The following is a 25,223-nucleotide window of genomic DNA, read 5'->3' on the forward strand; positions in this document are numbered from 1 at the left end:
CGTGACTTTTTAACTAAACAAAACCATATTTACTCTTGAAACTTAGTTTTAAACACGAACTACGGCATTATTTTACAAGTGAACCCCAAACAAAGCCGTATAACAATATAATGTAACATAGCAACAAACTGCGCCAAGTTTTTAGAGTGTTGTTTATAGTTTTAGTCGCGGTAACCTGGCGGAATTAGAGAGCGCAACAGTTTGTTGGCCGACTTTCAGCGCGTGGGGCGTCTTTTATTTTGTACGGTTATACTTTGCGTTCGAGGCAAGCAGTCATTCATTGCGTTTGAAGACGCGCTATCGTGCTGCGCGTTGAATCGAAAAAGTTTTTAAACGAATTAAAAGTGTTAATGTATGAAAAACGAAACGAATTTCGAGAAAATTACGAAAAAGTGTTCCGCACGAGTGTTAGAGTGTGTTTGTGTTGGTTATATCGTAGTGTTACAAAGTGCATTCTTCGGTGATTCATCTCGAGAAACAAGAAATCTCTGTGTCATAGTTATAGGTATTTTGTGTAACCGCTAAACTAAGTTGGTGAAATGGTCACTTTTTGGAGCTAAGCCGGTTGATCTGATCCGTTACAAAAAGGTAAGTTATGCTTTGATATTCATGGTACCATTTATCTCTGCATGCTGAATGACATTGTGAATATAGCTTTTTTTGTTATAGATTGAATCTTATCTACAATACCTTCTCTTTTAGCATATAATTTTTAGTCGTAAATAGTTTAACATATCTGCTTATCAGTGTTTAAAGTCTCGTCTTTAAATTAAAACATTCATTACAAAATGTTATCATTGTAAATATTTATGTGTTCAAACAAAAACCGGCCAAGTGCGAGTCGGACTCGCCCACCGAGGGTTCCGTACTGTTTAGTATTTGTTGTTATAGCGGCAACAGAAATAAAATACATCTGAAAATTTCAACTGTCTAGTTACCACGGTTCATGAGATACAGCCTGGGGACAGACAGACAGACAGCGTAGTCTTAGTAATAGGGTCCCGTTTTCACTCTTTGGGTACGGAACCCTAAAAATGGTACAGAGATCATTAAAAATAAACCTTTAAGCCGCGGCCTATACAGCCAGAGCGTGGTTACCATGGTCCAAAGCAATTTAAAAAACTAATCGGACCATATAGTACTTAACGTCAAGTACACGCTGGCCGTGAGCCGATTCAGCCCATGCCACGTTAGGTATAAAAAAGTTAGCGCCGTACCGTACCGGTCCGCCAAACTGGTCGTAAATTTAAATATGGAACTTGATGTCTTGAGCAAACTGGATAGAGCCCATCTAGGAACTCTGGCTACTTTAAAGTTAAAAGTGTATACACCTATCTAATCACCTAAACGTCATATTTCTGTCATTTTTATGTTTGGCCCCATGGTTGACTGGTAGAAAATGCCACGAGGCATTAAGTCCGCCATTTGTACCTTTTTTTGATGTGCAATGAAGTTTAAAATACATAAATACAGTACAATCTCACTTAAATCCGGCAATTGCTGACACAAGAGAGCCGGATTACTGGAAGTTAGAGCATCTGCATATTATTATAATATTATGGATATGTTTTTTAGTACCTATATCGTAGAAATGCATTTTACTAAAATTTAAATTCAGACAATTCTACTGAACTTTTCAAGCCTGGCCATTTATCAAGAGATTGAAGTGCGATAAATAATGTAAGCACACATAGTAAATAGGACTTAGAATGATCATTTGTACCCCAATTTTAGTGCCGGATTACTGCGTAAATATACCGCACCGGACCATCGAAGATTTAATTGTAAATATTTTATTGGTATTTGACGTTTATTTCCAAAGTGTCAACTGACTCTGCAAACCCTGTGCAGTTTTTAACTACGCTTTTTCTCTTGTGTACCCTGCGATCCTGCGTCTCTTTTCCCTCCCTGTACTCCCTGAATAGTAACTAACTACACCGCCCTATCCTAGAAATAGTGTAAGTGGTCTAAAACTTCTATAAGGGGTTTTGGCTTAGTCCGATTTTGTAACCAAGACTGTTTTTCGTGCCAAGTTAATTTTATACCTATCAGACTATCGCTCCCCTGCGTAAGGGTAGTTTATTTCGAAGTTGCATCCCCTATTTTGTGCAAGGGTTAAATTTTGCAGGTCGTTTCTTATACATCGCCCCTCTGGACTAGATCTCTAGAGTGGTATACTGTCTACTTAAGTATATCTAGGTTCGAAAACAGTAACAGTATGTAACGTAGTGTAATTATATAATATATATTTTTAGTGTATAATATATATTTTATAAATTTTAGATCAAAGAGAGGTTTAAAACTTCAAGATGTAGGATGTAGTGGGTTTTAGTAGCTAATACAAAATATGAAATTAGTAGTTAAACGTAGCATGCTTTAAACATATCATGATAGTTATGTACAGTAAGCTGCAGACATAACTGACCCCCCTGCAAACAAGTTTATATTCGGGGAAGGGTCAGTTATCTCTGCAGCTTACTGTAACATGCTTAGGTAAATATGGCAGATAGATATGCGTATTGGAGCTCACGTCATAATAGCTACCTATGTAGTCTAGGTACACCCACTCATAATGTATCCATGCAATTTTGCAGCTCGCTGTACGTATAGTATTCTATGTACAGTCAAGGGCATAAATATGTCATACATTCCCAACATGCTCGTGAAGTTGACCACCCCATTTCGTTTGCCCGCAAATGGCATATCTATATCGTTAGTTCATCGTTAGTTCACGTTTGTTCAGTAGGTAAAATCGTTAGGACCCGATTCCAAAATCGATTTTTTAAAAAAATAAAAGGGGGTGGCTGTCTTCACGCTAGCCACCCCAAACCACTTTTTGATAGTTTTTTTGGTCTAGATAGCAAGATATTCGTTAGTTCATGATTGTTCAGGCATTGGAATCGTTAGGACCCGATTCCTTCATTTTTTTTTTTTTTTTAAAGTGGGGTGGCTGTCTTCACGCTAACCACCCCACCCAGAAATCAGTCAAACTAACCATGTGAATCCATCGGGCGACGTTAGTTCACGTTTGTTCAGGCATTAAAATCGTTAGGATCTCAATAGATTTGCTATAAAAAAATAAAATCAAAAAATTCATATTGGCCGGCCGAGATAGTTCAGCAGGGGGGGCGTAACAAGCAATCGACACAGATACTAACGATTCTATGCCCTAAATAAGCATCTATAGACGATATATAACCGATACAGTACGGTAACTTGCGGGTATTCAAAACAGATTAAAAGATTATCATGGTTTTATATTTTTTTTATTCTATGGTGGTGGCTGTCTTCACGCTAGCCACCCCAAACCACTTTTTGTTAGTTTTTTTGGTCTAGATAGCAAGATATTCGTTAGTTCATGATTGTTCAGGCATTGGAATCGTTAGGACCCGTTCCTTCATTTTTTTTTTTTTTTTCAAAGTGGGGTGGCTGTCTTCACGCTAACCACCCAACCCAGAAATCAGTCAAACTAACCATGTGAATCCATCGGGCGACGTTAGTTCACGTTTGTTCAGGCATTAAAATCGTTAGGATCTCAACAGATTTGCTATAAAAAATAAAATCAAAAAATTCATATTGGCCGGCCGAGATAGTTCAGCAGGGGGGGCGTAACAAGCAATCGACACAGATACTAACGATTCTATGCCCTAAATAAGCATCTATAGACGATATATAACCGATACAGTACGGTAACTTGCGGGTATTCAAAACAGATTAAAAGATTTTCATGGTTTTATATATTTTTTATTCTATGGTGGTGGCTGTCTTCACGCTAGCCACCCCAAACCACTTTTTGTTAGTTTTTTTGTTCTAGATAGCAAGATATTCGTTAGTTCATGATTGTTCAGGCATTGGAATCGTTAGGACCCGACTCCTTCATTTTTTTTTTTCAAAGTGGGGTGGCTGTCTTCACGCTAACCACCCCACCCAGAAATCAGTTAAACTAACTATGTGAATCCATCGGGCGACGTTAGTTCACGTTTGTTCAGGCATTAAAATCGTTAGGATCTCAATAGATTTGCTATAAAAAAATAAAAACAAAAAATTCATATTGGCCGGCCGAGATAGTTAAGTAGGGGGGTTGTAACAAGCAATCTACACAGATACTAACAACTCTAAGCCCTACATAAGCATCTATAGACGATATAACACCGACACAGTACGGTAATTTGGCGGCAATAATAAGGTTAGACAGGCAATAATAAAATGCAAAAATTTGAAAATATTAACTTATGCTCCTAAGACGACGGCTGAAAAAAATACTCAGAATCGGGTCCTTACGATGCCGCTTGTTGAATAATATCAGTACACCATGCTGATTCAAGATAGGTAGGTCATTTGCGGGCGTTAAAAACAGATTTGCCGGAAAAAAATAAAACTTGAAAATTTAAATAACCCAACTTAAGCTTTTAAGTCGACGGCTGAAAAAAATACTCAGAATCGGGTCCTTATGATGCCACTTGCAGAATAACATCAGCCGACCATGCTGATTCAAGATAGGTAGGTCGTTTGCGGGCGATCAAAGCAGATTTTGCGGAAAAAAATAAAACTTAAATACTCGTATTTTAATAACCCAACTTATGCTCCTAAGTCGGCGGCTGATAAAAATACTCAGAATCGGGTCCTTACGATGCCACTTGCAGAATAACATCAGTAGACCATGCTGATTCAAGATAGATAGGTCATTTGCGGACGATCAAAACAGATTTGTCGGAAAAAAATAAAACTTAAATACTCGTATTTTAATAACCCAACTTATGCTCCTAAGTCGACGGCTGAAAAAAATACTCAGAATCGGGTCCTTACGATGCCGCTTGCAGACTAACATCAGCCGAACATGCTGATTCAAGATAGGTAGGTCATTTGCGGGCGATCATAGCAGATTTTGCGGAAAAAAATAAAACTTGAAAATTTGATTAACCCAACTTATGCTCCTAAGTAGACGGCTGAAAAAAATACTCAGAATCGGGTCCTTACGATGCCACTTGCAGAATAACATCAGCCGACCATGCTGAATTAAGAAAGGTAGGTCATTTGCGGGCGATCAATGCAGATTTTGCGGAAAAAAATAAAACTTAAATACTCGTATTTTAATAACCCAACTTATGCTCCTAAGTCGACGGCTAAAAAAAAAATACTCAGAATCGGGTCCTTAAGATGCCACTTGCAGAATAACATCAGCAGACTATGCTGATTCAAAATAGGTAGGACATTTGCGGGCGGTCAAAACAAATTTGCCGAAAAAAAAAACTTGAAAATTTTAATAACCCAACTTATGCTCCTAAGTCGACGGCTGAAAAAAATACTCAGAATCGGGTCCTTACGATGCCACTAGCAGAATAATATTAGCCGACCATGCTAATTCAAGATAGGTAGGTCATTTGCGGGCGAACAAAACAGATTTTCCGGAAAAAAATAAAACTTGAAAATTTAAATAACCCAACTTAAGCTTTTAAGTCGACGGCTGAAAAAAATACTCAGAATCGGGTCCTTACGATGCCACTTGCAGAATAACATCAGCAGACTATGCTGATTCAAGATAGGTAGGTCATTTGCGGGCGATCAAAACAGATTTGCCGGAAAAAAATAAAACTTGAAAATTTAAATAACCCAACTTAAGCTTTTAAGTCGACGGCTGAAAAAAATACTCAGAATCGGGTCCTTACGATGCCACTTGCAGAATAACATCAACCGACCATGCTGATTCAAGATAGGTAGGTCGTTTGCGGGCGATCAAAGCAGATTTTGCGGAAAAAAATAAAACTTAAATACTCGTATTTTAATAACCCAACTTATGCTCCTAAGTCGACGGCTAAAAAAAAATACTCAGAATCGGGTCCATACGATGCCACTTCCAGAATAACATCAGCAGACTATGCTGATTCAAGATAGGTAGGACATTTGCGGGCGGTCAAAACAAATTTGCCGAAAAAAAAACTTGAAAATTTAAATAACCCAACTTATGCTCCTAAGTCGACGGCTGAAAAAAATACTCAGAATCGGGTCCTTACGATGCCACTAGCAGAATAATATTAGCCGACCATGCTAATTCAAGATAGGTAGGTCATTTGCGGGCGAACAAAACAGATTTTCCGAAAAAAATAAAACTTGAAAATTTAAATAACCCAACTTAAGCTTTTAAGTCGACGGCTGACAAAAATACTCAGAATCGGGTTCTTACGATGCCACTTGCAGGATAAGATCAGCAGACTATGCTGATTCAAGATAGGTAGGTAATTTGCGGGCGATCAAAACAGATTTGCCGGAAAAAAATAAAACTTGAAAATTTTAATAACCCAACTTATGCTCCTAAGTCGACAGCTGAAAAAAATACTCAGAATCGGGTCCTTACGATGACACTTGCAGAATAACATCAGCCGACCATGCTGATTCAAGATAGGTAGGTCATTTGCGGGCGATCAAAGCAGATTTTTCGGAAAAAAATAAAACTTGAAAATTTGAATAACCCAACTTATGCTCCTAAGTCAACGGCTGAAAAAAATACTCAGAATCGGGTCCTTACGATGACACTTGCAGAATAACATTAGCCGACCATGCTGATTCAAGATAGGTAGGTCATTTGCGGGCGATCAAAGCAGATTTTGCGGAAAAAAATAAAACTTGAAAATTTGAATAACCCAACTTATGCTCCTAAGTCAACGGCTGAAAAAAATACTCAGAATCGGGTCCTTACGATGACACTTGCAGAATAACATTAGCCGACCATGCTGATTCAAGATAGGTAGGTCATTTGCGGGCGATCAAAGCAGATTTTGCGGAAAAAAATAAAACTTGAAAGTTTGAATAACCCAACTTATGCTCCTAAGTCAACGGCTGAAAAAAATTGTCAGAATCGGGTCCTTACGATGCCACTTGCAGAATAACATCAGCCGACCATGCTGATTCAAGATAGGTAGGTCATTTGCGGGCGATCAAAGCAGATTTTGCGGAAAAAAAATAAAACTTGAAAATTTTAATAACCCAACTTATGCTCCTAAGTCGACGGCTGAAAAAAATACTCAGAATCGGGTCCTTACGATGACACTTGCAGAATAACATTAGCCGACCATGCTGATTCAAGATAGGTAGGTCATTTGCGGGCGATCAAAGCAGATTTTGCGGAAAAAAATAAAACTTGAAAATTTGAATAACCCAACTTATGCTCCTAAGTCAACGGCTGAAAAAAATACTCAGAATCGGGTCCTTACGATGACACTTGCAGAATAACATTAGCCGACCATGCTGATTCAAGATAGGTAGGTCATTTGCGGGCGATCAAAGCAGATTTTGCGGAAAAAAATAAAACTTGAAAGTTTGAATAACCCAACTTATGCTCCTAAGTCAACGGCTGAAAAAAATTGTCAGAATCGGGTCCTTACGATGCCACTTGCAGAATAACATCAGCCGACCATGCTGATTCAAGATAGGTAGGTCATTTGCGGGCGATCAAAGCAGATTTTGCGGAAAAAAAATAAAACTTGAAAATTTTAATAACCCAACTTATGCTCCTAAGTCGACGGCTGAAAAAAATACTCAGAATCGGGTCCTTACGATGCCACTTGCAGAATAACATCAGCCGACCATGCTGATTCAAGATAGGTAGGTCATTTGCGGGCGATCAAAGCTGATTTTGCGGAAAAAATAAAACTTGAAAATTTGAATAACCCAACTTATGCTCCTAAGTCGACGGCTGAAAACAATACTCGGAATCGGGTCCTTACGATGACCCTTACAGAATAACATCAGCAGACCATGCTGATTCAAGATAGGTAGGTTATTTGCGGGCGATCAAAGCAGATTTTGCGGAAAAAAATAAAACTTGAAAATTTGAATAACCCAACTTATGCTCCTAAGTCAACGGCTGAAAAAAACACTCAGAATCGGGTCCTTACGATGCTACTTACAGAATAACATCAGCCGACCATGCCGATACAAGATAGGTAGGTCATTTGCGGGCGATCAAAGCAGATTTTGCGGAAAAAGATAAAACTTGAAAATTTGAATAACCCAACTTATGCTCCTAACTAAGTCAACGGCTGAAAAAAATACTCAGAATCGGGTCCTTACGATGCCACTTGCAGAATAACATCAGCCGACTATGCTGATTCAAGATAGGTAGGTCATTTGCGGGCGATCAAAGCAGATTTTGCGGAAAAAAATAAAACTTGAAAATTTTAATAACCCAACTTAAGCTTTTAAGTCGACGGCTGACAAAAATACTCAGAATCGGGTTCTTACGATGCCACTTGCAGAATAACATCAACAGACTATGCTGATTCAAGATAGGTAGGTAATTTGCGGGCGATCAAAACAGATTTGCCGGAAAAAATAAAACTTGAAAATTTTAATAACCCAAGTTATGCTCAGTCGACAGCTGAAAAAAATACTCAGAATCGGGTCCTTACGATGCCACTTGCAGAATAACATCAGCCGACCATGCTGATTCAAGGTAGGTAGGTTATTTGCGGGCGATCAAAGCAGATTTTGCGGAAAAAAAATAAACCTTGAAAATTTTAATAACCCAACTTATGCTCCTAAGTCGACGGCTGAAAAAAATACTCAGAATCGGGTCCTTACGATGCCACTTGCAGAATAACATCAGCCGACCATGCTGATTCAAGATAGGTAGGTCATTTGCGGGCGATCAAAGCAGATTTTGCGGAAAAAAATAAAACTTGAAAATTTGAATAACCCAACTTATGCTCCTAAGTCGACGGCTGAAAAAAATACTTAGAATCGGGTCCTTACGATGCCACTTGCAGAATAACATCAGCCGACCATGCTGATTCAAGATAGGTAGGTCATTTGCGGGCGATCAAAGCAGATTTTGCGGAAAAAAATAAAACTTGAAAATTTGAATAACCCAACTTATGCTCCTAAGTCAACGGCTGAAAAAAATACTGAGAATCGGGTCCTTACGATGCCACTTGCAGAATAACATCAGCCGACCATGCTGATTCAAGATAGGTAGGTCATTTGCGGGCGATCAATGCAGATTTTGCGGAAAAAAATAAAACTTAAATACTCGTATTTTAATAACCCAACTTATGCTCCTAAGTCGACGGCTGAAAAAAATACTCAGAATCGGGTCCTTACAATGCCACTTGCAGAATAACATCAGCAGACCATGCTGATTCAAGATAGGTAGGTCATTTGCGGGCGATCAAAGCAGATTTTGCGGAAAAAAATAAAACTTGAAAATTTGAATAACCCAACTTTTGCTCCTAAGTAGACGGCTGAAAAAATACTCAGAATCGGGTCCTTACGATGCCACTTGCAGAATAACATCAGCCGACCATGCTGATTCAAGATAGGTAGGTTATTTGCGGGCGATCAAAGCAGATTTTACGGAAAAAAATAAAACTTAAATACTCGTATACCCCAACTTATGCTCCTAAGTCGACGACTGAAAAAAATGCTCAGAATCGGGTTCTTACTATGCCACTTGCAGAATAACATCAGCAGACCATGCTGATTCAAGATAGGTAGGTCGTTTGCGGGCGATCAAAACAGATTTAACAGCGGGCGAACAAAAACTTTAAAAAATGTAGCCGCGAAGGGATATCGTCCTATAGAAAATTTGAATTTCGCGCTTTTTTCTACTGACAAGATTTGCTTGACCAACTATAGTTTTATAGCGTCTTGACAAAGGCAACCCTGAATAAAATTAAACTGAATAAAAATAACACTTCCTTTGCTTTTCTTTAGTCTTTGACAAAAGATGTCCATGGTCAGCTTTAAACATTTTTTTATTAAACTGGCCAAGTGCGTATTTGTTGTTATAGCGGCAACAGAAATACATCATCTGTGAAAATTTCAACCGTCTAGCTATCATGGTTTATGAGATACAGCCTGCTGATAGACAGACTGACAGCGGAGCCTTAAGGCTTGGCCACATCGTCAGTTAGACTGCGTCCCGCCGGCATCGCGCCCCGCTTCTGTTGTGCCCCGCGCCGCGCAGCCTCTTGCATCCACGCGGCGCGGACGCGGCGGCACGCGGCGTGGCGCTGGGTCACATCAGTCGGACGTTAGGCAGCGCGCGGTGCGTGGTGCGAGCGTAGCAATATATTTGTTATTCTGTGATTGTGGTTATGGATTATCTGTGGCTTCGGAAGGAATGAGAAACCCTCCGCGCACCCATGGGCATTGCAAGAATAAGCTGTGTGCACTTCAGGGTAATCTTATCCTAAAGGATCCTCCACACGGACCCTCCAGAATCGCGGAGCAAAGCCGCGAACGCGAGTGGGGAGTCGATTTCGCAGATCAGCGAACTCGACTCCACTCTCACGTTCGCGCCTTCGCTCCGCGATTCGCGCACAAGTGTGGAGGGATCTTAAAAGATATCGGCAGATGCCGTATTTGCCGATATATTATCGCTCCGTCTGTCATGAGCTTTATTGAATTTGTTAACCACCATAAACCATACTACTGTGCTCCATACTCCTACTGAAAGATACATGTATCTTCAAGTATATTTCATTAGGAGAAAGACGATAGGTATATCGATAGCAGCGCCACCTACCGGGTCCAATTGGTTTTTCAAACCATCCATTTATACTTAAACCTGGTACTGCTCTTCCAAGTGCACATCAATACGTGTCGGAAGACCAAAACAGCGTGTGCCTATATTGCACCAAACCTGAGTTCCACTATGTACAGCCAGGGTTCAGCATCAGCTCCATCTTGGGTACTGCTCTCCTAATTGCTCATCAAGACGTGTCGGAAGACAAAAACAGCGTGTGCCTATGTTGCACCAAACCTAAGTTCCACTAGGTACAGCCAGGGTTCATCATCAGCTCCATCTTGGGTACTGCTCTCCCAATTGCTCATCAAGACGTGTCGGAAGACCAAAACAGCGTGTGCCTATGTTGCACCAAACCTGCGTTCCACTAGGTACAGCCAGGGTTCATCATCAGCTCAGCTCTATGTATACTAAAACCTTCTCCAGAATGTAACAAACACTTTTCTGTAAACCGCATCAAAATCGGGTCAGCCGAACGCGAGATAATCGCGAACAAACATTCATACATACATACGGGTCAAACTGAGAACCTCCTTTTTTTTGAAGGCGGTTAATGCAGGCGGTTAAAAATACCTGACATTCGTTCCGAAGCGCAGCCGCGCGTTTAGTGGTTAGAACGGAAAAAACCGAATGACGTCATCCCGAATGCAGTGCCTACTGCATAGACCTAGCATTACATAGACCAGCTATACGCGTGCGCCCGTAAGGGATAGACATAGATGACGTCATAAACGTGGGGATACCATATTGGTAAAAATTACCCCAATATTTGATATCACGTTGGGGCGATTACCCTGGAGGCAAAGTTAGCTTGTTTGACGGTATTAAAAAATTGTTAAATAAAATGTCAATGGGCCGTTCTTTTTTAAGGCGTATAAACAATGAAATACCTCCTATAATTCGCGCAGGTGGTACAAAACTAAACATGTTTAGTAAATAAAACGTAAAATAAAAATGTATTATGGGTTTTAATTTAAAGAAATCACAAATCTCAATCACACCAATTAATGTACACCACATTTAATCTTCAGAACATTTGTTTATTTATTTTTTGGAATTAGAAGTACGAAAAAACTTCGAGGTCAAAATTACCCATAAAATTATGATATTTTCATCTGGTATCCCTAACATGATTGTTATGCAGCTAAATTAAGATGAAGTTTAAAAATGGCTGACCTCAGACTCCTACCTACCTACGTAATTTGGGCGGATAATTTTACAAATAATGTTTTGTTAATTTGCGTAAATAATTGTGATATTTTTATTGAAATCGTTTGATTCTACATTGCTTTGAGTGTAACGTAATTTTACGATGTTATTCTCACATATTGCGTTAAGAGGAAGGTGTAAAATACCGTACTTACGTGTGAAAGGTTATGATCTCATATTTTTGCTCAGAGCGGCTATTACAGCCGATTACAGAACAATTCACCAGTATTTTATCAAAGGTCAAGCATTCAAAACGCTAACCATCACTATATTTCATAAGAGAAAGCACAATTTCATACAAAACAACGATAATTAAACAAGCAACGAACAAACATGACATGTCACGTACTTATTTGTTTGCCAGAACCTCGGTTGTGGCAGCGGTGGAAAAGTGAAACTATGACAAGGACAAACAATAACGGCGCTTTCTCTGCTACTCCTACTGAAAGATACATAAGACTATCCCGTTCGGTCATTTTCCCCCACTCCTCATGACCGATCCAGTTATACTAGATTCATTCCTACGTATATTTTATTTGACTCGCCGCACACGGACAGAATTTTTCATTCGGTTTTCGTACAAAATGACAGGTGTGAACGGGACGTCGCTATACACATGCATAATGGTGTCTCGCTTGCACCTGTCATTCCGTGCGAATCAAACATGAATCTAGTATAACTGGATCGGTCATGAGGGGTGGGGGAAAATGACCGAACGGGATAGTCTTATGTATCTTTCAGTAGGAGTAGCAGAGAAAGCGCTGTTGTTTGTCCATGTCATAGTTTCACTTTTCCACCGCTGCCACAACCGAGGTTGTGGCAAACAAATAAGTACGTGACATGTCATGTTTGTTCGTTGCTTGTTTAATTATTGTTGTTTTGTATGAAATTGTGCTTTCTCTTATGAAATATAGTGATGGTTAGCGTTTTGAATGCTTGACCTTTGATAAAATACTGGTGAATTGTTTTGTAATCGGCTGTAATAGCCGCTCTGAGCAAAAATATGAGATCATAACCTTTCACACGTAAGTACGGTATTTTACACGTTCCTCTTAACGCAATATGTGAGAATAACATCGTAAAATTACGTTACACTCAAAGCAATGTAGAATCAAACGATTTCAATAAAAATATCACAATTATTTACGCAAATTAACTGTGATGTTTGAAAGATACTCGATTTATTAACAAGCACTTTATTATTTAATCCCTACAAATCAGTCGGCCATTTATCTTAACCTACGCTAGACAGACGCGAACAAGAGCGAGACAGTCCGGTGAGATAGAGACCGCATATTAGGTTGCATTCACTATGGATGCGTTCTCACACTCTCCCCGCCTTTAATACTTAATTACGTACATCTTAAAACTAACATAATATTTTTTAACATTGTACAATTTCTACATCTCACAGTTAACATCCTGCTCTCCACATTCAAGCATTTGGTTAACGTGTCTTTTACATACGGAGCCATTGACATCAACTAAATATGTTGCTCCGGGTACAGACTCCTGGACTATAATTCCCTTAATCCATGGTTTGAATCCCTTCCGGTAATCCCTAACCATAACACTCTGTCCTATTTTAAAATCTACACTACGGTCACCACTACTATAATTATTTTGTTTAATTTTATTTTCATATTGTATACAAGATACAGGAGGTGGTCGCAACAGTGAAAATCTGTTCCTGAGCTCTCTCCCCAGCATTAATCGCGCTGGCGTCACGCCATTGCTTTTGTGCGGTGTGGAACGATAATCAGACAAAAAGAGATTCATTGCTGATGTTATGTTGTGCCCACTGTCCATAATTTTAGTAATATGACTTTTAAATGTTTCCACAAATTTCTCCGCAGCACCATTTGTGGCGGGATGGTATGGTGGTGAGAATGTATGTTTAATTTGAGTTAAATTACAAAACTGTTTAAATTCGGCGCTGGTAAAGCTTGTTCCATTGTCTGTGACAAGCTGATTTGGGTAACCATACCTAGCAAATAAATTTTTAAAAACTTCTATTGTTGTTTTAGTGGTAATATCATTCATAATAAAAGCCTCTGCCCATTTTGAGTAACTATCAATAATTACCAGAAACATCTTTTTTTTATATGGTCCAATGAAATCGGCATGAAGTCTGTACCAAGTTGATGGCGCTACTGGCCACAATTTCACAATTTTTGTTGGATTTTTACTGTTACTTAGGCAAGCCATGCAGTTTTTGGTAATTTGTTCTATCTGTTTATTGAGTTCAGGCCACCAAAAGTATGACCGGGCTATTTCTTTCATTTTTACAATCCCGAAGTGGCTCTTATGTGTCTCCTGTAATACCTTGTGTTGTAGTGAATGTGGAATTATGATTCGATAGCCCCAAAATAGGCAATTTCTATCAGTACTAATTTCATCCTTTCGGTTGAAGTATGGCAATAAATTTGAATCTATGATTTCCTTACTTGGCCATCCATCTACTAAATAACGTATTACAGTTGACAGATTACAATCTTTCATTGTTTCTTTTTTTATTAATTTCCAATCTAGCACTTCTAATTCACTACTATCTGTATAATATGTATTTCCTATATCCCCCTCTTTACATAGTTTATGTAATTCTACATTATGGCTCTCCACAACGGTGCGAGACATATAATCTGCAGGGTTAAGGTTTGTTTTAATATGTCTTATTTTATATTTAAATGCAGACAAAAATATTGCGTAATGCTGCAATCTTTTTGCAGCCATTTTTGGTATTGACTTGTTAGGACCAAATATTCTGACTAAGGCTGCATTGTCCGTCTCCAGTTCAAAACTGCGCCCATACGTATAGTTATAAAATTTAGTCACACCAAATATGATTGCAAACGCTTCTTTATCTATTGTTGAATACCTTTGTTCTGCTAAAGTCAGTTTTTTACTAGCGAATGCAATTGGTTTGACAGTACCATTTGATTCCCTGTTTGAGATCACCGCTGCCACCCCTACATCTGATGCATCACATGTTAAAATTAAAGGCAAATCTGGATCATAGTGTCTTAAACTTTGAACTGATGCCAGTTTTAACTTGATTGCATCAAATGCTTGTTCACACTGAGGTGTCCATTCAAATTTATTTTTCTTTGTACAGTCATACAAGGGTGTTAATATGCTAGCCATGTTCTTTAAAAAACGCGAATAATAATTTATTTTACCTAGAAATGATTTCAATAATGTCAAATTTGTTGGTGGCGGTGTTCTCAGCAGAGGATCAATATTTTTCTTTATTACACTTATTCCATTGCTATTTATTCTATAACTGAACACATCAATATAGTTTTGAAAAAACCTACATTTTTCTGGTTTAAGTTTAAATTCACACTGTTTTAATTTTTCTAGTACTTTACATAGTGTTTCCAAGGTGGATTCCAGGTCTTTGCCTGACATATATATATTGTCTATAAATACTATTACATTAGGAATGTTTGCCAATTTCTTGCTCATTAATCTTTGAAAAGATCCAGGGCCCGTGTTCACACCATATGGAAGATATTTATATTTAAAAGTTCCTAACTCTGTCACAATTGTAGTGCATTCTTGTGACTTTTTGCTTAATGGGGCTTGTAAATAAGCCTCTTTCAGATCTAGTTCGCAGAAGTATCGTCCATCCTTTAAGCAATTAAATATTTCTTCTACATGTGGCAGCGGATAATGATCAATCTCTAGGTTAGGGTTAAGGGTTAGCTTATAGTCTCCACACAGACGCACTGACCCATCGGGTTTTAATATTGGAACAACTGGGGTTCCCCATTGACTATGTTCTATGGGTTCTATTCTTCCATTAGCCAATAATCTAGAGATTTCATTTTTTACCTTATCTCGAAGAGAGAATGGCACCCGCCTTACTGGTAGACATTTAGGAGTGACATCTGGTTTCAGTTTTAAAGTTATTTCCTCGCCTTCAAAGTTTCCCCAGCCAGGTGAGAATACTTCTGCGAACTTCCTCTTAATTAATTGTTCTGCCTCTGAAACAGTTTTAGTTGGGTTACATTCTTGAATATTAAAGTACTGTGTTTTTTCTTCTTCTAGGCCCTTTAATTTAAGTGGCCATTGCTTTAGTTGGTATAACCAATCCCGACCTAATATACAAGGCATTTCTTCTTTTCCCACAAAACTAGCAGATTTAATACAAATTCTGTTAAATGTTATTTTAAGATCTTCAATAGTACCTACGGGTTGTGATAAACTTTGGTCAAAATTTTTAAAAACTGTGTTGCATTTTTTTATTTCTTTATGTGGGAAATATTTTTTTACATAATTAATAGGTATTACAGTAACCTCTGACCCAGTGTCAAGTTCAAAATCTATATTTATACCATCTATGTCTAAGGTTAAATATTGTGCGGGTATTTTACTTACACCTAGTGACCTTACTTCATATTCTTGAAACAAAGGTGCTAAGGAGCCATCAAAATTGTCTTCATTGCCTTCACCTTCTGGTTTGTGCTCGTCCGTTGAGACCATGTTAGTGGACCGTCGCATCTTGTTGTTCGGGCACATCTTATATATATGCCCCTGTCTTCCACACTCCGAACAATATTTCTTCTGAAGTGAACACTCTGTACGTATATGATTGGTTTTTCCGCAGCAATAACACATTCTTGAATTTGCACTTGTCAGTCCGCTTCGGCCTTGACCTCGTCTGGTATTTGTGTTTCTATAATTAACTGAGGTGTTCTTAAACATTGGTGTTATGTTTTTTGATTCTGATGTCTCTGTTGTCTTCAAAGCTGCTTCAATGCTGCGAGCCAAGATAACTAGTTTTTCTAGTGATAATTCTGAATTTTTCAACAATTCTAACTTTATAGTGTTTGAAGTCAACCCGTCTATAAATTTTTCTTTTATTTGATCTTCTATGTCCTTGAATCCGCATGTTCGGGCTATTTTCCGTAATTCTGTGATATATTGGTCAATCGATTCACTTGCCGTTTGGTTCCTTTTTCTGAATTCCATTCTGTTAATTGATGGTGCTTTTGTATTTGTATAATTTTTCTTTAGAAGACTGCACAACTCATCATAAGACTTTGTCAGTGGTGATTCTGGTTCACAAATGTTTAGAATGTTGTCGAAAACGGTACTGGTTAATTTTGTAATTAGTAGTGGCACTTTCTTATCTGCTGGTATGTTGTTTACTATAAGTAAACATTGCAATTGTTTTTCGAATGCTTCCCAATTTGTGCCATCGAACGGTTTGATATTTGTATCGTTGTGTGACATTGTTTTCTGTGTTTGGTCTTGTGATTTCAGTTTTTCACTTATGAGTTTCCGAAGTTGGTCCACGGTCTTATCTGTACTGTCTAGTTGTAAGTAGGTGGCTAATTCTACTAGTTGTTCTTTGTTACAGTAGTAAATACAACCTCTTTTTCCTTTGTTTAATTCTACGATTATATCTTCAAGACTGCTATTTTCGGTGATTTGACTCATTGGTCTATTTTGTAGGTTACTTTTCACATGAAACAAAGACAATCACGCCGGTTCGAGCACTGGGTTCGACATAACATTTATTTTCTGATTTTTTCACTGCAATAATTTGATTAATCGTTATTTTATTGAACGTCCTCGTCGCCAATTGTGATGTTTGAAAGATACTCGATTTATTAACAAGCACTTTATTATTTAATCCCTACAAATCAGTCGGCCATTTATCTTAACCTACGCTAGACAGACGCGAACAAGAGCGAGACAGTCCGGTGAGATAGAGACCGCATATTAGGTTGCATTCACTATGGATGCGTTCTCACATTAACAAAACATTATTTGTAGAATTATCCGCCCAAATTACGTAGGTTGTTTGTGGTAATCTGTCAGCTACTCAGACGAGTCTGAGGTCAGCCGTTTTTAATCTTCTTCTTAATTTAGCTGCATAATAATCATGTTAGGGATACCAGATGAAAATATCATAATTTTATGGGTAATTTTGACCTCGAAGTTTTTTCGTATTTCTAATTCCAAAAAAAAAACAAATGTGAAGATTAAATGTGGTGTACATTAATTGGTGTGAATAATGTGATTGTGATTTGTGATTTCATAAAATTAAAACTCATAATACATTTTATTTACTAAACATGTTTAGTTTTGTACCACCTGCGCGAATTATAGAAGGCATTTCATTGTTCATACGCCTAAAAAGAACGGCCCATTGACATTTTATTCAACAATTTTAATACCGTCCAACATTGCCTCCAGGGTAATCGCCCCAACGTGATATCAAATATTGGGGAAATTTTTACCAATATGGTATCCCCACGTTTATGACGTCATCTATGTCTATCCCTTACGGGCGCACGCGGTAGGCCGCATCTATTGTAATGCTAGGTCTATGTATGGAATCAAATAATCGAATGTGTGCGCTATGGTTACGGAATTCCGAATCTGTACTCCCAATTCGGATTTCTGATCAGAAAACCGAACGTCTGTGGCCAGCCTTACGTCGCTCTACAAATGCAAAGCGCTGTCTCGCTTGCACCTGTCATTCCGTACGGAAACCGAATGACAGGTGAGAACGGGACGTCGCTCTACAAATGCATAGTGCTGTCTCGCTTGCACATGTCATTCCGTACGGAAAATTTTGCTAATTTAAATTTAAAATGTATACTGGTACACCGACTTTGTCAGTAGAAAAAGGCGGCAAATTTTAAAAAATGTAGGCGCGAAGAGGTGACGTCCCATAGAAAATTTTAATTTCGCGCCTTTTTCTACTGGCAAATAAGGCCAGTCCAGACGATATGACAAAAAATTGGCGTCATGGTGATATTTGAGCGCTCTAAAACAAGTGCGAGTCCGCCTCCGAATTGACCGAATCGAGCCAAATTGCCGTTTGCGTCTACACCACCTGATTTGATCAGGATTAGACAATTTAATCAGATTGCCGAAAAACGTTATAGAGAGAGGTCTTAGGTCCCATTCTCACGAGAGCTTAAAAAGTGTTGCGTGTGTGATGCACCCACAAGTAAGAGCGAGAAAGCGATATCTCTTTCTCGCTCTTACTTATGTGTGCGTCGACACGTAACGCTTTTTAAGCTCTCGTGCGAATGGGGCCTTATAAGCAGTTTTCGAAAAAACTCCAGGGATTAAAGTGTTGCCAACTTGGCATAAATGGTGCCAGATCTGGCATAATTTCACACCCTTTGGCATCGAAATTTTCTATTTGGCATCTGGCATAATTTTTAGCACAATTTAGTGAATGAAGTGAATTATGTCCCTAAGCCAAGTTTGAAACCTACTTGGCAATGATAGATATTCCATGGCACAACCGTCAAAAGCCCGCTCCACACACGAGTGTGGATAGGGGCTAAAGGAAATTTTATACATACGAGAAATAGGGAATATTACGCGAAACTCTGCGTAGGTGGCGCTAGTACCACAATATGAGGGTCTATCGCGAAACAAGAAAATCGAAATTTCGTTATCTAACATCTCTGTCACTATATTTAGATCACAACACTGATTTAAACTTTCACGATTTTTACTCATTATTATTTATCTCCACGGGACTTAATCGCGTAAAATAGTTTTAAATTTACCTCCGACGTTTCGAGGACGGCGTTGTCCCCGTGGTCTCGGAGAAGACTGGCTAAAGTTGACATCAACATCTTCTAGACGCGCGAGTTTTTCGAACTACCCGCACTTGGTCTTGTTTATTAACTTGAACGTTGAATTTTAAAACTATTTTACGCGATTAAGTCCCGTGGAGATAAATTATATTTAGATCAGTACGGTTTTTACTCACTATTATTTTTAGTCGCTTTTGGCGACATGTTTTGGATTCTTTGGGAATCCTTCCTCAGGCACGAGTGTCCGCGGCGGTTGTACGTCGTGCACTGCCCGCGCCGCCCGCCTCGTCGATCGTTGCGCACGCGCAGATGGGGCGGGGGCGGGGGGCGCGGGGCAGTCCGCAGATGGAGTCGTCAAGTTACAAGCGCGGAAGAAGAAGAAGATCGTGAAAGGGCAGCGTTTCATGATATGCCTAGGAATATCTCGATATCCCCGATTTTACGATCTGCCGCCGACATATATAAGAGACCGAGCGTGTAACATTTTGCGTAGGAAACCATTTTTTACGACCAGTTGCTTCAATCCATTTATTTTTAATAATAGGAATTTAAAATCATTCGGAAAACTAAAACAAAATTGCAATATAGAAGTAACCATAACCTGATTGTTAATAATATTTGCTTTGCACTACGTACATTATATAGCTGCATAATAATATAAGAACGTAATTATCATTTCGTCTGTTTTCAAAATCGATTTTAATAATCGAGTAAGAAAATCGCAGTCACAGCACTATTCTTACTTTTGACAGAAAAAATGAGAAATCGACCTTGAACGTGACTCGACAGTGCTCGACAGTTTGAATAGCTTATTTTTACATCGCTGGCTTTGAACGCACGCCAAGTCTGTCTCGTCAAATTTAAGGCGTAATGGAAAGCTAGCGTTGGCACACAATCGCCCGTTACTGTTTTGATGAAAATCATAAAATAAATAGTTTTTTAATCAATAACATATATTACTACTGTACTAACCAATGAAAGGAAATACCTCCATTAACAGCTCCAACTTTATTGGTAGTGTTTGAACAGTTAATTATTGCGCAAGAAACCATTTTGTTTTTAAAACCTGACGTCGCAAGCAGACATCGATCGGGAGCAGACTGAAGTTCGCGGCGAGCAATTGAGCCACCGGGTCGTAGTTTCGCCACGCGAGGTACATACACTCTTTTCTTCTATCTTGATATAGAACTGTGGTCCTCTCTGATTTAAAGTATTTTCTATCAATTAAATGTAAATTGGTAAGTATAGGTCAGATGTGATGTAATATGTTTTTTAATATGCACTAATAACCGTTTGTATTTTTAGACATTAATAGTTATTTACTATACCGGCTTCATTTGTGCATAGCCCACTACATAATGACAACAAATTCCGTAAATGTGTTGAAAATTATATGTAGGTATACTTACCTACATAATGTGTTTATTTGCGAAAATAATTGAATTTGCCAATGTAAAAAAATACCATTTTGGTAGTATTTATATCAATAACTACTAAAATTAAATACCTTATATTATTTAAGTGCTATATTCAGAGTGCGGTTCTGATATCTTTTACGTAATTTGTAAATAGTTATAATGTCCGAATTATAAGGAATCCGAATTGGGAGTACAGATTCGGAATTCCGTAACCATAGCGCACACATTCGATTATTTGATTCGCACGGAATGACAAGTGCAAGCGAGACACCATTATGCATGTGTATAGCGACGTCCCGTTCACACCTGTCATTTCGTACGGAAACCGAATGAAAAATTCTGTCCGTGTGCGGCGAGTCAAATAAAATATACGTAGGCTTAGGCACTGCATTCGGGATGACGTCATTCGGTTTTTTCCGTTCTAACCACCTAAACGCGCGGCTGCGCTTCGGAACGAATGTCAGGTATTTTTAACCGCCTTCATTAACCGCCTTAAAAAAAAGGAGGTTCTCAGTTTGACCCGTATGTATGTATGTATGTATGTATGTATGTATGAATGTTTGTTCGCGATTATCTCGCGTTTGGCTGACCCGATTTTGATGCGGTTTACAGAAAAGTGTTTGTTACATTCTGGAGAAGGTTTTAGTATACATAGAGCTGAGCTGATGCTGAATCCTGGCTATACCTAGTGGAACGCAGGTTTGGTGCAACATAGGCACACGCTGTTTTGGTCTTCCGACACGTCTTGATGAGCAATTGGGAGAGCAGTACCCAAGATGGAGCTGATGATGAACCCTGGCTGTACCTAGTGGAACGCAGTTTTGGTGCAACATAGGCACACGCGGTTTTGGTCTTCCGACACGTCTTGATGAGCAATTGGGAGAGCAGTACCCAAGATGGAGCTGATGATGAACCCTGGCTGTACCTAGTGGAACGCAGGTTTGGTGCAACATAGGCACACGCTGTTTTGGTCTTCCGACACGTCTTGATGAGCAATTGGGAGAGCAGTACCCAAGATGGAGCTGATGCTGAACCCTGGCTGTACCTAGTGGAACTCAGGTTTGGTGCAATATAGGCACACGCTGTTTTGGTCTTCCGACACGTATTGATGTGCACTTGGAAGAGCAGTACCAGGTTTAAGTATAAATGGATGGTTTGAAAAACCAATTGGACCCGGTAGGTGGCGCTGCTATCGATATACCTATCGTCTTTCTCCTAATGAAATATACTTGAAGATACATGTATCTTTCAGTAGGAGTATGGTGCACAGTAGTATGGTTTATGGTGGTTAACAAATTTAATAAAGCTCATCACAGACGGAGCGATAATATATCGGCAGATACGGAATCTGCCGATATCTTTTAAGATCCCTCCACACTCGTGCGCGAATCGCGAAGCGAAGCCGCGAACGCGAGAGTGGAGTCGAGTTCGCTGATCTGCGAAATCGACTACACACTCGCGTTCGCGGCTTCGCTCCGCGATTTTGGAGGGTCCATGTGGAGGGTCCTTTAGGATAAGATTACCCTGAAGTGCACACAGCTTATTCTTGCAATGCCCATGGGTGCGCGGAGGGTATCTCATTCCTTCCGAAGCCTCAGATAATCCATAACCACAATCACAGAATAACAAATATATTGCTATGCTCGCACCACGCACCGCGCGCTGCCTAACGTCCGACTGATGTGACCCAGCGCCACGCCGCGTGCCGCCGCGTCCGCGCCGCGTGGATGCAAGAGGCCGCGCGGCGCGGGGCACAACAGAAGCGGGGCGCGATGCCGGCGGGACGCAGTCTAACTGACGATGTGGCCAAGCCTTAAGGCTCCGCTGTCAGTCTGTCTATCAGCAGGCTGTATCTCATAAACCGTGATAGCTAGACGGTTGAAATTTTCACAGATGATGTATTTCTGTTGCCGCTATAACAACAAATACTAAAAAGTACGGAACCCTCGGTGGGCGAGACCGAATCGCACTTGTCCAGTTTAAAAAAAAATTATTCGTTTAAACTTAGTAGCATATGTTGGGTTATTAAAATTTTCAAGTTTTATTTTTTTCCGGCTAATCTGTTTTGATTGCCCGCAAACGACCTACCTATCTTGAATCAGCATAGTCTGCTGATGTTACTCTGCAAGTGGCATCGTAAGGACCCGATTCTGAGTATTTTTTTCAGCCGTCGACTTAAAAGCTTAAGTTGGGTTATTTAAATGTTCAAGTTTTATTTTTTTCCGGAAAATCTGTTCTGATCGCCCGCAAATGACCTACCTATCTTGAATCAGCATGGTCTGCTGATGTTATTCTGTAAGGGGCATCGTAAGGACCCGATTCCGAGTATTGTTTTCAGCCGTCGACTTATAAGCATAAGTTGGGTTATTCAAATTTTCAAGTTTTATTTTTTTCCGCAAAATCTGCTTTGATCGCCCGCAAATGACCTACCTATGTTGAATCAGCATGGTCGGCTGATGTTATTCTGCAAGTGGCATCGTAAGGACCGGATTCTGAGTATTTTTTTCAGCCGTCGACTTAGGAGGATAAGTTGGGTTATTAAAATACGAGTATTTAAGTTTAATTTTTTTCCGCAGTCTGTTTTGATCGCCCGCAAATGACCTACCTATCTTGAATCAGCATGGTCGGCTGATGTTATTCTGCAAGTGGCATCGTAAGGACCCGATTCTGAGTATTTTTTTCAGCCGTTGACTTAGGAGCATAAGTTGGGTTATTCAAATTTTCAAGTTTTATTTTTTTCCGCAAAATCTGTTTTGATCGCCCGCAAATGACCTACCTATCTTGAATCAGCATGGTCTGCTGGTGTTATTCTGTAAGGGGCATCGTAAGGACCCGATTCCGAGTATTGTTATCAGCCGTCGACTTAGGAGCATAAGTTGGGTTATTCAAATTTTCAAGTTTTATTTTTTCCCGCAAAATCTGCTTTGATCGCCCGCAAATGACATACCTATCTTGAATCAGCATGGTCGGCTGATGTAATTCTGTAAGTGGCATCGTAAGGACCGGATTCTGAGTATTTTTTTCAGCCGTCGACTTAGGAGGATAAGTTGGGTTATTAAAATACGAGTATTTAAGTTTAATTTTTTTCCGCAAAATCTGTTTTGATCGCCCGCAAATGACCTACCTATCTTGAATCAGCATGGTCTGCTGATGTTATTCTGTAAGGGGCATCGTAAGGACCCGATTCCGAGTATTGTTATCAGCCGTCGACTTAGGAGCATAAGTTGGGTTATTCAAATTTTCAAGTTTTATTTTTTCCCGCAAAATCTGCTTTTATCGCCCGCAAATGACCTCCCTATCTTGAATCAGCATGGTCGGCTGATGTAATTCTGCAAGTGGCATCGTAAGGACCCGATTCTGAGTATTTTTTTCAGCCGTCGACTTAAAAGCTTAAGTTGGGTTATTTAAATGTTCAAGTTTTATTTTTTTCCGGAAAATCTGTTCTGATCGCCCGCAAATGACCTACCTATCTTGAATCAGCATGGTCTGCTGATGTTATTCTGTAAGGGGCATCGTAAGGACCCGATTCCGAGTATTGTTTTCAGCCGTCGACTTATAAGCATAAGTTGGGTTATTCAAATTTTCAAGTTTTATTTTTTTCCGCAAAATCTGCTTTGATCGCCCGCAAATGACCTACCTATGTTGAATCAGCATGGTCGGCTGATGTTATTCTGCAAGTGGCATCGTAAGGACCGGATTCTGAGTATTTTTTTCAGCCGTCGACTTAGGAGGATAAGTTGGGTTATTAAAATACGAGTATTTAAGTTTAATTTTTTTCCGCAGTCTGCTTTGATCGCCCGCAAATGACCTACCTATCTTGAATCAGCATGATCGGCTGATGTTATTCTGCAAGTGGCATCGTAAGGACCCGATTCTGAGTATTTTTTTCAGCCGTTGACTTAGGAGCATAAGTTGGGTTATTCAAATTTTCAAGTTTTATTTTTTTCCGCAAAATCTGTTTTGATCGCCCGCAAATGACCTACCTATCTTGAATCAGCATGGTCTGCTGATGTTATTCTGTAAGGGGCATCGTAAGGACCCGATTCCGAGTATTGTTATCAGCCGTCGACTTAGGAGCATAAGTTGGGTTATTCAAATTTTCAAGTTTTATTTTTTCCCGCAAAATCTGCTTTGATCGCCCGCAAATGACATACCTATCTTGAATCAGCATGGTCGGCTGATGTAATTCTGCAAGTGGCATCGTAAGGACCGGATTCTGAGTATTTTTTTCAGCCGTCGACTTAGGAGGATAAGTTGGGTTATTAAAATACGAGTATTTAAGTTTAATTTTTTTCCGCAAAATCTGTTTTGATCGCCCGCAAATGACCTACCTATCTTGAATCAGCATGGTCTGCTGATGTTATTCTGTAAGGGGCATCGTAAGGACCCGATTCCGAGTATTGTTATCAGCCGTCGACTTAGGAGCATAAGTTGGGTTATTCAAATTTTCAAGTTTTATTTTTTCCCGCAAAATCTGCTTTGATCGCCCGCAAATGA

At 39.4% G+C, this 25,223-nt stretch overlaps 2 protein-coding genes across 3 annotated transcripts in view; one reads left to right on the plus strand and one right to left on the minus strand.

Moving 5' to 3' along the window:
- The first annotated feature begins 321 nt into the window (after positions 1-321).
- The window catches only part of LOC134747108 (uncharacterized), a 255,287-nt gene continuing 230,385 nt past the window's right edge, over positions 322-25,223 (plus strand). The window contains exon 1 of one of the 2 annotated variants that reach the window (XM_063681684.1): positions 322-588. The gene's annotated coding sequence lies outside the window, so the exon portion shown is untranslated. The remainder of the gene's footprint in view (positions 589-25,223) is intronic. The other variant, XM_063681685.1, reaches the window with a different exon arrangement.
- On the minus strand, positions 13,265-17,389 carry LOC134747353 (uncharacterized). The gene is made up of 2 exons (XM_063681986.1): positions 16,115-17,389; positions 13,265-15,720 (listed from the first exon to the last, which is right to left on the minus strand). Exons 1-2 carry the CDS (start codon positions 17,177-17,179, stop codon positions 15,706-15,708), a joined length of 1,080 nt encoding a protein of 359 aa, XP_063538056.1. The 5' UTR covers positions 17,180-17,389; the 3' UTR covers positions 13,265-15,705.

Source organism: Cydia strobilella, chromosome 14 (genome assembly GCF_947568885.1).
Source record: "Cydia strobilella chromosome 14, ilCydStro3.1, whole genome shotgun sequence".
Lineage (NCBI taxonomy): Eukaryota > Metazoa > Arthropoda > Insecta > Lepidoptera > Tortricidae > Cydia > Cydia strobilella.